General features: G+C 39.2%; 1 protein-coding gene across 4 annotated transcripts in view; it reads left to right on the top strand.

Annotated features, from left to right (window-relative positions):
• LOC126347560 (protein PTCD3 homolog, mitochondrial) overlaps nt 1–13,933 on the top strand; it is a 36,502-nt gene that overhangs the window by 10,371 nt on the left and 12,198 nt on the right. For 3 of the 4 annotated variants that reach the window (XM_050002283.1, XM_050002286.1, XM_050002285.1), the window contains 2 exons: nt 6,737–6,934; nt 8,677–8,806. In XM_050002283.1, coding sequence (XP_049858240.1) covers nt 6,737–6,934; nt 8,677–8,806 — 328 coding nt within the window. Of the gene's footprint in view, nt 1–5,520; nt 6,066–6,736; nt 6,935–8,676; nt 8,807–13,933 lie in introns of those variants that run through there. The other variant, XM_050002284.1, reaches the window with a different exon arrangement.

The raw sequence follows: 13,933 nt of genomic DNA, 5'->3' as shown, positions 1-13,933 counted from the left end.
GCTACCTATGTGCACTTTCATGTAGTTGAAGCATGTGCTGCAGTTGGCACCCTGTTTTGTGCCCTTTTCTCCATCGCATCCACTGGTTCTGCCTGCTGATGCTCTCCATATGGCCTTCAAACAATCCTGGCGCATAGGAGCAATGACTGTACTGAGCAACCAATTGTGTCTATATCAAAGACACTGACACTCGCTTCAAATAACTACTTACAGATATAAAAGGAATCACTTTTCCCTTAAAAAGTCCTATGTTTACCTTTCAGGGCTAAGTTCGCATAAATTACGGAACAAAAACAACTGATAGTGTTGTTCAGGCTGCACTCCAATCTCCCAAGTATGGGCAGCAGAGCAGCTACAGTGTTGGGCACTTTTTCTCAGCACCTACAATTTTGTACCCTTAAATACAGGCCCAAAAAAGTGACAAACAAATGTGAACTCTCTACTTGCTTACATATGGGATCAGACCTAGTATCTGCCAGCATGAAACACACAGCTTGTATGAATTTTCCATTTCAGCTACACAAATCGCCCCAGACATGCTCTGTGACCCAATCTTACTGTTAATCTTGCAAACTTGCTCCGTGGGTAGCCTGCATAGTTTCCACATGATGCCAGTGCAGAGCTCAGTGTCTAGGCTTGCCTCTACCACCATTTGTTAGTTGTCAATTATATCCTTCTGACAGATGCTATGGCAGATACTCACCATATTGTCATCCTGGCTGCCCTGTAGCCTCAGGTTTTACAAGTTTTCCATCGTAGGCACTGGGGAATGTCCTGGATCAAAGCTTTGGCATGGTGACATGCTTACTGGCCAGGGCTAAACAAGATATGGAAGCCATAGTGTGCAGCTGCTCTGCTGGTGCCCAGCATTAGCCTGCATCACCCCAATCTTTCATCCCCTGACTCACTTCCATCACCCCTGGGTCTACATTCATGTGAACACTGCAGACCCCTTCCTACAGGGTGTTTCAAAAATGACCGGTATATTTGAAACTGCAAAAAAAAACTAAACGAGCAGCGATAGAAATACACCGTTGCTGCAATATGCTTTGGACAACAGTACATTTTCAGGCGGACAAACTTTCGAAATTACAGTAGTTACAATTTTCAACAACAGATGGCGCTGCAAGTGATGTGAAAAATATCAACGCAGTCTGTGGGTGCGCCATTCTGTACGTCGTCTTTCTGCTGTAAGCGTGTGCTGTTCACAACGTGCAAGTGTGCTGTGGACAACATGGTTTATTCCTTAGAACAGAGGATTTTTCTGGTGTTGGAATTCCACCGCCTAGAACACAGTGTTGTTGCAACAAGACGAAGTTTTCAACGGAGGTTTAATGTAACCAAAGAACCGAAAAGCGATACAATAAAGGATCTGTTTGAAAAATTTCAACGGACTGGGAACGTGACAGATGAACGTGCTGGAAAGGTAGGGCGACCACGTACGGCAACCACAGAGGGCAACGCGCAGCTAGTGCAGCAGGTGATCCAACAGCGGCCTCGGGTTTCTGTTCGCCGTGTTGCAGCTGCGGTCCAAATGACGCCAACGTCCATGTATCGTCTCATGCGCCAGAGTTTACACCTCTATCCATACAAAATTCAAACGCGGCAACCCCTCAGCGCCGCTACCATTGCTGCACGAGAGACATTCGCTAACGATATAGTGCACAGGATTGATGACGGCGATATGCATGTGGGCAGCATTTGGTTTACTGACGAAGCTTATTTTTACCTGGACGGCTTTGTCAATAAACAGAACTGGCGCATATGGGGAACCAAAAAGCCCCATGTTGCAGTCCCATCGTCCCTGCATCCTCAAAAAGTACTGGTCAGGGCCGCCATTTCTTCCAAAGGAATCATTGGCCCATTTTTCAGATCCGAAACGATTACTGCACCACGCTGTCTGGACATTCTTCGTGAATTTGTGGCGGTACAAACTGCCTTAGACGACACTGCGAACACCTCGTGGTTTATGCAAGATGGTGCCCGGCCACATCGCACGGCCGACGTCTTTAATTTCCTGAATGAATATTTTGATGATCGTGTGATTGCTTTGGGCTATCCGAAACATACAGGAGGCGGTGTGGATTGGCCTCCCTATTCGCCAGACATGAACCCCTGTGACTTATTTCTGTGGCGACACTTGAAAGACCAGGTGTACCGCCAGAATCCAGAAACAATTGAATAGCTGAAGCAGTACATCTCATCTGCATGTGAAGCCATTCCGCCAGACACGTCAAAGGTTTCGGGTAATTTCATTCAGAGACTACGCCATATTATTGCTACGCATGGTGGATATGTGGAAAATATCGTACTATAGAGTTTCCCAGACCGCAGCGCCATCTGTTGTTGACAATTGTCTGTCTGAAAATGTATTGTTGTCCCAAGCATATTGCAACAAATGGTGTATTTCTATCGCTGCTCGTTTAGTTTGTATTGCCGTTTCAAATATACCGGTCATTTTTGAAACACCCTGTAGATTCTGTGTGGCTCATAGTTATTCTAACTACCCATAAGTGGCCAGCATGGCGTCCGCCGCAGCAGACACCACTATTACTCAGCTCGTTCAGACTTTAGATATCACATTGGACAATTGTCCTCAGCTCAAGGTGACAACTTTTGAACGGTTCTGTCCCTTCAACAGCATAAAATCCCTCTGTAGTCTGCCATTTCACCCATCTTCCAATGGTGAAGCTGAGCATACGGTGTGGTTGTTTAAGTAGCAAATGTTGAAAGTTATGTTCCTCCATGAGTGTGGCCTAGCAGAGCTACTCCATTTGAGACAACCACCAGCCCTCCTCCATCTCCTGAACCAACAGCACTGGGAACCTCAGACCTAGTATGCCAGGCTATATTCCCCAGGGTCAGCAGTGTGAGCACACTTTTAAGGAGCAAAAGACTTGTGGGTGCTGGCTACAGTGTTCACCATTCTGGGTGGTGCCTTATGACAGTTGACACTCCAAAGGGCTTGGAGTGCCATCATACCAACCAACTCCATCCACACCTCCCAACTGCACCATTGCTGGCCCCACAAGAGCACAGATCTACATTGTGCTCCAGGAAACCAGCAGCTGTTTCTGTGGACACAGCCATTCCAGCATGATGCCAGACACTCCTGATTCGTCACACTAGCCAGTGGTCTTAACCACTGGAGTACCAAATGTATCTCCACTTGACCTGCCAAACCGTTGTCCAGATCACCTTTGTCCATGTGCACCCATTTAGGGGGGGGATCTGAAATCCTGCCCAGTGACTTTGAAAGCCTGCCTCAAGGCATGGAACTTGATCTTGGCCAATAGACAGCTCTGCATTTAGTGATATATTCACCTCGCACCCATATTACCAACCATATTGCATTATTGTTCTTGTCATTCCACCTCACTATATCTTGATTACTCTTCTTGGATTACTTACTGCACTTGTTTATTGCCTCTGCTGTCTCCTATTGTCTGTTTTTCGTTGTTTTTTTCCATCTGCACTTGGCAGTCCACTGGTGACAACTGCAGGCTGGTTGGCCAGCCTCTGTGCCCCCAACCACCCACCACCCACCCACCCCCACCCCGATCTTTGTCAGATTCTGGTTACAGTTAATGGCAACAACATGAGAGTCACTGATAAAACACCAGAACTCCTATTAGAGGAAGCAAATAGAACCCTCAAGGATGTTTATAGTTGGGCAGTATGTAATAGATTAACACTGAACCTATAAAAACATGCAATCCCACATTAAAAGAAAAAAAAAAACAATTGTATTGCTTTAAACAAAAGTGATAAATGTATAGATTGTGTGGCAAAAACAAAGTTTTTAGGGGTGACAATTGATTGTCAAATAACGTGAATGATCACACAAGGTACTGGCAAAATGAATATCATCAGCATGTTGGGAGTACAAGGCACAAAAACTGGATAACTGGATACAGTATTCAAACTACAGAGATTTGAGAGTAATTACTACTACTACTACTTCTGTTTTTAGTAGTTATTGTTATAGTAGCAGTACTGTGGTGGTGGTGGTAGTAGTAGTAGTAGTAGTAGTAGTAGTAGTAGTAGTAGTAGTAGTAGTCAGGGTCATTGTAAAGAACTATTTAAGAAACTGGGTATCATTAGTTACCAGTTTAGCACATCTAGCAATGTATTGTCCATATCAGGGGAAACATTACTAAATATTTCACTAATAGTTCTGTACACTAATTGTGGAACAGAGGCACTTTGGACTTAACATTTACCAAGCAAAAACAAAAATACCCCAACACAGCATTTTCTATCAAGAAATAAAATCAAATAATAAATTACCCAAAGATTTGAAAAAAGATTACCAAAATGCACCTATTTAAAAAACAGATAGAACATACTTTATAAGGAATTCATACTACACAATTAAAGATTACTTAGAAAACTCAAGAGTAATGGTAGACAATAATAGAGGATGGCTAGAATACCTGTCACACTACACTACACGATGACAATGTACTACATTTACAAGAAAATCATGTGGCAAGATGTATAGTGCACAAGAGTAATATCTTGTCACTCTCCGGAGCTCAAGATTATACTCATCATGGAGAACTGCTACTCAGTTTTTCAGATCGACTGAAGCAAGGATATGAAGATATAGGTGGCGGATAGTTGCATGTTCTGTACCTACATCTACATTATATATTCTGCAGTACCTTGTACCACTGCTAGTCATTTACCAAGTGAGATGGGACAGTGGTTAGCACACTGCACTTGCATTTGGGAGGATGATGGGTCGAACCTGTGTCCAGCCAGCCTGATTTAGTTTTTCCGTGATTTTCCTAAATTGCTTCAGGCAAATGCTGGGATGGTTCCTTTGCCCATCCTCCCTTAATCTGACCTTGTGCTCCATCTATAATGATTTTGATGTCAACAGGATCTTAAAACACTAATCTCCTCTCTCCCCGTACTAGTCATTTTCTTTCATCTTCCAATCACAAATAGAATGAGAGAAAAAATGACTGTCTGTATACCTCTGTATGAGTCCTAATTTATCGACTCGTATTTTTACAGTCATTATGTGAAGTTTAAATTAATGGCAGTAGAATCATTATGCAGTCAACTCAAATTTGAGTTCACTAAATTTTCGCAACAGTGTTTTGCGAAAAGAATGGCATCGTGCCTCCAGGGATTCTCATTTGAGTTTCCAACGTATCTCTGCAATACTCACGTGTTGATCGAAAACACCAGTAACAAATTGGCAGCCCGCCTGAGAATAGTTTTGATGTCTTTCTTCAATCCAACCTGATAGTGATTCCAGACACTTCAGCAGTATTCAAGAATAGGTTGCACTAGTGTTCTGTATGCAGTCTCCTTTCTTAAAATTCTCCCAATAAACTGAAGTTGAATATTCACTTTTCCTATTACCATCCATATGTGCTCGTTCGATTTTATATTGATTTGCAATACTATGCCTAGATATTTAATCAGTGCGACTGTGTCAAGCAGCATACTGTTGTTTTTTCCCGCTCATATGCGTTAATTTACATTTTTCTGTATTTAGAGCAAGCTGCCATTCCTTGCACCAACTGGAAATTTTCTCTAAGTCATCTCGTATCCTATTACAGTCATTCAGTGATGACAGCTTCCTGGACACCACAGCATTATTAGCAAACAGTCACAGATTGCTGCTCACCCTGTGTGTTAGATCATTTATGTGTAAAGGAAAATAAGAACGGTCGTATCACACTTCCTGGGGCACACCTGACAATATCCTTGTCTGATGAACAATCATCGTTGAAGACTATATGCCAGTTTCTATCACTTAAGAAGTCTGTACCACTCACGTAACTGGGAACCTATTCCGTACGGTCTTACCTTCTTTGACAGTCTGTACTGGGGCACTGTATCATACAATTCCTGGAAATCGAGGAATATGGAACCTGCCTGTTGCCCTTCATCCATGGTTTACAGGATATTGTGCAAGAAAAGGGCTGAGTTCCATACAAGCAATGCTTTCAGGCCTTAGAGTCAATTTTCTCAAGAAATGAAAGGAGTGCAAGGGGCATAGTTGCATGTTCATCATCCAGGAGTCATTTGCGAGTGTTCACAATGTGAGTAGTGATAAACTATGTTTTATAAAATAAATTATCGGATGCAAATAGGGTATGACCAAATAACATTATACAGTAGGCAGTGCAGTTGTTAAGACAATGACCTAAAATTCGAGAGGATGGATGGCTCGCCATCTTGATTTAATTTTTCTGTGGTTTCCATAAATTGTTTCATGCCAATACCAGCGTGGTTCCTTCAGCATGCCCACGACCAACCACCTGTTCTATCCTCTTAAAAACATATTTATATAATCTATGTGTATAGCACTTTTATAATTGCTACATATCTTTGCTTCTCTGTGTTGGTGTTTTTTTATTTCTTCCATGTCTCTAAACATTCTTCTTTGTATAGGAATCTGTGGAGAACTATATATGAGTCATTGAAGGACATTATTTGCAAACATAGGATAATATTGTGTTCCTTTTTCCTACCAAGTCATTAGCTCCATATAATTTAATTTGCAGTTAAAATGTTTGTTTTAATAAAAAAAATGAAAACTTCTGTTGTGAATCATTTACACATCTCTATGAAGAGGTATTTTTGTATAAATATTATAAAACAGTAAAAAGCATTAAATCATTCAGTGTGCTGTTTATTACATATGGGTACTTGATTTAATAATTTCAAGAGTGTTACACTTTCAGATATAAATTATTACTATTTTTTTCAGGCTTTGGCAAATACTGTACAGCAAGATGTGACAGCACCACATTATAAATATCATGATGATCCATATTTTATACCAATGTCTAATGTTGGGAAAAGAACATTTGCATTGGCTAAGGAATCTGGTCGCAAAGCAGCAAAATGGGTTAGGTCTCAACATCCAGAATTCTTTCAGCATCGAGTGGCTGATCCACCAATAAAGGTATCAACAATGTTTTAAGTAAATCATTATTTCTCTGCAAGTGACACAACATGTGGTGGTTACAGTGTGATTAAAATTATGTGATAGTTGACATCTGTCACTTGCTGCTATAGTGTTGCCGCATTGGCTGTTAGCTACTGCTCAATTATAGGTGACACACCAACTTGGCGGATGACTTCACAAATGCTTAATGTGTAATACGGAGCAACATTGGAGGCGCCCCCCCCCCCCCCCCCCCCATGAGATATGACAGAGATGCGAGATGATCTGTCGACAGCTGATTTTAAGTGCCGTATGACTGAACTGTGGCAGGCAACTTGTTTTGTAGCCCTTCATTTTAACCCATCTCCTGATTTAACCAAAACCTCGTGATATGCAACGTATCCGAGGAAACGGAAGTCAACAATCTGTAGCAGAGCTAAAATCACAATTGCTTTGTTCACAATGATTGAACTTAATCTCTACAAGCAAATTCAAAACAGAAAAATTTCAGTTTTGTTGCTAAAAAGCAAACTGTAATTTCTTGCTTTCATTCATTGGTTACCTGAAACTATCCTCACAATGCCTACACAAACTACCTCTTTACCAACTGATTAGCAGTCTTGGCTGGTACTTGTGGATTATAGATGATACTGGCAGGTTCCAAATAAAAAAGGATGCTAGGAAAAAAATTACATTTAAGTCAGTTCATTTGAATGAAAATAATAATGAAAGTTTTTCATTAGATTTAAAAATAAAAAAATCACTGTGTTCCACAAGTTTCGAACCTACAATCTTCAACAAGACTGGCTAATGTGCTAATCACTACCCCATAACACTATGATATGTAATGCTGCTACTTTTATTAATCCGATATTCTAGTGGCAATAATGAATTACAAGCTTCATAAATTTGGCTTCACGTAATGTCATGTGAAACTTTTCCAATGTAAATCAATCTCTGTGATTGTAGTAACTGTACGTGTTATACTGAATCATGTCTAGCGAGGAATGCTCCAGTAGCGTCTGGTTAGCGCTGTGTATGAAACACGTGTACATCATTAACATCCCTTTGTGTGTGTGTGTGTGTGTGTGTGTGTGTGTGTGTGTGTGTGTGTGTGTGTGTGTGTGTGTGTTTGTGTGTGGTGGAAGTTTGGCAACAGTGAACAGTTCGGGCATGATGTTGAGTGCTCTGGTTGGAGCAAACCAGCTCCAGCCCTTGAAGTGTCAACTATCAAGTAATTTTAATCAGGGCGTAGTAATGTATCCAAATCAGTGCTCGTACAATTTTATAATCGTAGATGTTCCTCAGGTTAGCTTACGAAAAAGATGTAAAGGAAAATGGCAAATAGCATTAATAGTTACTATTAGATTGTGTATTTGAATGTCAATGGTTACAGGCTGATGTCACTCCCATAACGCCGATGAATTCAGTTTGTATGCACTATTAAGTAATTTACAGCATATAATTATTAAGATGCAGCCTTGCAATAAGCTTAATGGCTTGGGCTCAGTTCCCTTATTCCATATTTTTACCCTCTAAAAAATCTGCAAGCATTACATTGCTGATGCTTTTGTATTGAAAACGTATTGTTTTTAATTCAGTTGTGGAACTTACTTTCATTTTATGTGATGTAAATTTTGAGATGATATATCTGATTTGTGGTGTTGTTGTCTGTGGAAAGATATTTCCTCTTGATTATGTGAAGAAAAAATATTTAAATTGTGTATCCTCATGTTTAATTTTCTCACCTATTGTTTCAGGATTATTTTCCACTGGAAGTGTATACAGAGGAGAGTAATGTGGACACACATATCTTAAAGACACTTATTGAAGACTGTCGTGTTTCGGATGCAATAACAGTTTATCAGCTTCTTGAGAATGCAGGGAAAGGTGAGGCAGCAGAGCATAAGATGTGTCATTGATAGGGAAATAATATTTTACCCAGTTTTCTGGTCTAGCTACAAGGATAATATTGTTTTGTGCGTATTTTAAGGAAGAAATGGATTTAGTTTAGAATTTATGTAATATTGGCAAGTAAAGAGATTGTTTCTCTGTGTATATGACTGTGCTCTTTGACACATAATGAGAAAAAGTTTAAAAATGTTGTAGAGCAGTGCATTGTTATGCCATAGAAGTAAATGTTTCAAAAGTCACGATATCTACTTTTCTGGATTGTGTTATGTGTAGCTTTGTTTAGTTGTATGCAAGTCCCATATGGTAACGTGCTGTGATATAGGACAAATCAGTTGGTTTCAAAATATTATACATTTTTTGGATAAAAATTTGATCACATAATTGACTTCTGTGTTCTCCTTAATCTACTTTTAAATTCTCTCCAAAAATTCATTAGATAAGGGGGAGTTATAAAGCAAAAAAACTTTTTGTTTTCAACAGTGTCCGTTGCTGTGTGTAATTCACAAGGAACATGGTCAAATATTTTTGTGACTGCATTCTTTTCTCCTTCTGTGCTTTAATTGTAGTCAATTATTGATCCAGTTTGTAGTAGCTTCTTTATTTTGGTAATGGATATCTTAATTCAGTGAACATCCTTAAAGGTTCTTCTTCTCATTCATCTCCCAAAGATAAAACTGACCAGCCATTATTGTCTTCTTGTTGTTTTATAGTTTGGTACCATGAATTTTCCTTCTGATGCAATAAACATAATGTGTTGCTTTAGTATAACTAATTGTTCAGCTTGCATGGTTCTTGATTATATACACCTGACAGTGTCTTTACATCATATTTCTGTGTGATAAGTACTTTTTGCCTGAGTGTGGAACTACCTTACAATTTTATTCCATTTGACTTTAATGAATAAGCATATGCAAAATACTGTTTGGTAACCGAAGCCAGGAGTCACTCTCAGAGGAAATTTTGCTGAACTTATGCTTTAAGTACCCCTATAATACATTATTTCCAATTGAAGCTCTTATCAGTGTGTGTGTACAACCTGGTATTCTGAACATTCCATTTTGCATATTTCCTTTACACTTTGCTTTGTTGTTGTTGGTGATGTTATATCCTGTGCTGCACAGAAATGAATGAATTATTTTTTTCGAGGTTAAGTGATCCACCATTTTCAGAAAAACGACCTATAATTTTTGTGAACACTTTATTTATTATTCCATCTGTTTGTGTGTCACTTCTGGGGTTAATTGTGATACTTACACCACCTGCAAAAAGAATTATTTACCTATATCCACAGGAGTGAATACATTAACAAACCCTGTTGAAAATTAGCAGTGTTCTATCCCCCACTAGATAATCCATTATGGGAACAGCTTGGGCTATCTAACATGAGCCTGTGCTTTTTATTACTTAAAAAAATGTGAATGTGTCTTTCATAGTAGCCTACTGTCAAAGCCACAAATTTCAAATTTCTGCAAAATGATTTGCAATGTGAATGATCATAGATGGGGGGGGGGGGGGGGGGGGGGGGGGGGAGCTGGGTAGAAGAAAATGTTACAGTGAAATGACAGTTGAAATGTTCAAGGTTGTTTAGGAATCTACATTGTGACTCAAGAAGTGTTAAGCATAAAAAATACATGTTTATACCTGGAGGTATGCATAAAACATCATCCAAAATTGTGCTAAACACATTCTCTGAAAATTATTTTGAGCAGTTAGCTAATGAGTCCATGTGAATAGTAAACGGTTGTGAAAACACACGTGACCTATTAGCAATAAATAATCCTGAGCTAATAACAAACATCAAAACAGATACAGGCATTAGTGAACACAGGGTTGTCATTGCAAGATTAAGTATTGTAACCCCAAAATCCTCCAAAAATAAACGAAAAATATACCTATTCAAAAAAGCAGATAAAAATTATCTTGAAGTCTTCCTTACAGACAATCTCCACTCCTTCCAAATTAACAATGTAAGAGTAGCCCAGATGTATACTGAATTAAAAGAAATAGTATCGACAGCAATTGAGTGATTTATACCAAATAAATTAATGAACGACGGAGCTGATCCCCCTTGGTACACAAAACGGGTCAGAACGCTGTTGCAGAAACAATGGAAAAGCGTGCCAAATTCAAATGAATGCAAAATTTCCACGATTGACAATCTTTTACGGAAGCCCAAAATTTAGTGCAAACATTAATGTGAGTTGCTTATAATAGTTGCAACAACGAACTTTATCTCAAAACCTGGCAGAAAATCCAAAAAGATTCTGATCGTATTTAAAGTATGCTAGCAGCAAGACAGTCAATGCCTTCTCTGCGCGACAGCAGTGGAAATACTGTTGACGACAGTGCTGTGAAATCAGAGCCACTAAACACAGCCTTTCGAAATTCCTTCACTGAAGAAGACGAAGTAAATATTTCCAGAACTCGAACCAAGAACAGCTGCCAACCTGAGTAACTTAGAGGTAGATATCCTTGGAGTTTTAGAAGCAACTTAAATCACCTAATAAAAGCAAGTCTTCTGGTCCAGACTGTATACCAATTAGTTTCCTTTCAGAGTATGCTGATGCAGTAGCTCCATACTCAACAATCTTATACTACTGCCCACTTGACAAAAGATTCTTACCCAAAGACTGGAAAGTTGCACAGGTCACACCAATACTTAAGAAAGGTAGTGGGAGTAACCCACAAAATTAAAGGCCCATATCATTAACATTGATATGAAGCAGGATTTTGGAACATGTATTGTATTTGAACATTATGAATTACCTTGAAGCAAATGGTCTATTGTCACACTGTCAAACACAAATTTAGAAAACATCATTCTTATGGAAAACATCTAGCTCTTTAATCACACGAAGTGTTGAGTGCTATTGACAAGGAATTTCAAATTGATTCTGTATTTCTAGGTTTCCAGAAAGCTTTTTCACACAGTACCACACAAGTGCCTTGTAGTCAGATTGTGTGCTTATGGAACATCATCTCAGTTATGTGACTGTATTTGTGATTTCCTGTCACAGATGTCAAAGTTCATGGTAATTGATGGAAAGTTATAGAGTGAAACAAAAGCGATTTCTGGTGTTTTCCAAGGCAGCGTTATAGGCCCTCTGCTGTTCCTTATCTATATAAATGATTTAGGAGACAATCGGAGCAGCCATTGTTGTTTGCTGGTGATGCTGTCGTTTATTGTATAGTAAAGTCATTAGAAGGTCAAAACAAATTGCAAAATGATTTAGAAAAAATATCTGTATGGTACGAAAATTGGCAATTGATCCAAAATAATGAAAAGTGTGAGGTCATTCACATGAGATCTAAAAGGAATATGCTAAACTTTGGTTACATGATAAATCAGTCTAATTTAAAGGTCATAAATTCAACTAAATGCCTAGTAATTACAATTACGAACAATTTAAATTGGAAAGAACACATAGAAAATGTTGTGGCGAAGGCAAACCAAAGACTGCATTTTATTGGCAGAATACTTAGAAAATATAATTGATCTACTAAAGAGACTGCCTACCCTATGCTTGTCTGTCCTCTTTTTGAGTACTGCTTCTCGATTTGGGATCCTTACCAGATGGGATTAATGTATTACATTGAGAAAGTTCCAAGAAGAGCAGCACGTTTTGTATTATCGCAAAATAGGGGAGAGAGTGTCATGGAGATGATACAGGATTTGGGATGGACACCATTAAAACAAATGTGTTTTTCGTTGTGGTGGAATCTTCTCACAAAATTTCAGTCACCAACTTTCTCCTCCGAATGCGAAAATATTTTATTAGTGCCAACCTACATACAGAGTAACAATCATAATGATAAAATAAGGGAAATCAGAGCTTACACAGAAGGGTATAGGTGTTCATTTTTTCTGTGCACTGTTCTAGAGTAGAATAATAGAGAATTGTCGTAAAGGTGATACGATGAATCCTCTGCCATGCACTTAAGTGTTATGTGCAGGGTATCCATGTAGACGTATTCTAAATATATTGCTCCTAAATATAAACTGCTCAAATAAAGAGTTTCACACCACATTCATGATTTGCATAGTTTTATTTTTCGTTCAGAAACAATAGTATTTTGACCACAGAAAATCACGACACACAGCAAACTGTCTAATGGAGGTAGAAGTAAACATCCATTCTCTGTGCAATTCGATAAGACATACTTGGTCTCCAAGTTTGAGGAGGATTACACAGCTTGAGCACACTGTTCAGTCCCCAAACCTGCTTTGAAGGGCCATTTCAAGTGTAGATTGTGCACACAGTGGCAGTTTATGACAGGAAGAATTACCAGCAGCTATAGTGAAAGGCAGAACACTGAAGACCTATCTTGTTGCGGTATAATACCAGCTAACAGAAAAATGCAACAGAGTGCCACACTGCTGCTTTTGAGAGGCAACCCGGAGTGCTGTATCAAACCAGACAGTATGTCATCTCCACATGATCAGTGTTGTTTCTAAGCACACATTACAAACAGCAGGGAAAAAACTGGTGAGCAAAGAAAGTGGAACCTGTATCAGCGACATTGGATTCCCTTCACCAATGAGTGGAGGATTTGTCTGATGCCCGATAATTGTTCTTTAAGAATGTACAGAGGCCAGGTGCCAGTAAATGTCTCAAATATACATGGAGATGAGTCAGTGTTTTGGGCTAGCATCATATACAGATGTAGGACACTTCTTATCACTGTTGAGAGTATTTTAAGAGCTGTGTGGTATTGGGCAGCCCTACAGTCAACGTTTCATTGATGGGTTCATCTCTCAAGACAATAATGGGTGAGGATACTGTGCCCACCACATGAACACTTTCCTCCAGGAGGTAGATATCAACTGAATGGATTAGCCTACACTATCTGATAACATATATTTGATGGCAACCAGTTAGACAGTTGCCCCAGAACACAAAATTCCTATCTGATCCCTATACTCTGGTGCATAGACAACATGGAGATAGTTTTTACTTCTAAGATTGTTGTTGTGAATTGCAGTGTACATCCTGAATTCTCTACTATTTACTGCAAATACTGTTAGGCAGTATATGTGTTAGCATTTTAGTGTAATAATCACTAGGTCTCTGAAGAGGGTTCTGCAAATAGTATCCTTACATA

The sequence above is a fragment of the Schistocerca gregaria genome, chromosome 1 (assembly GCF_023897955.1).
Source record: "Schistocerca gregaria isolate iqSchGreg1 chromosome 1, iqSchGreg1.2, whole genome shotgun sequence".
NCBI classification, from domain to species: Eukaryota; Metazoa; Arthropoda; class Insecta; order Orthoptera; family Acrididae; genus Schistocerca; species Schistocerca gregaria.
The sequence above is the reverse complement of the archived record's forward strand: the minus strand, read 5'-3'. Positions and strand labels throughout refer to the sequence as shown.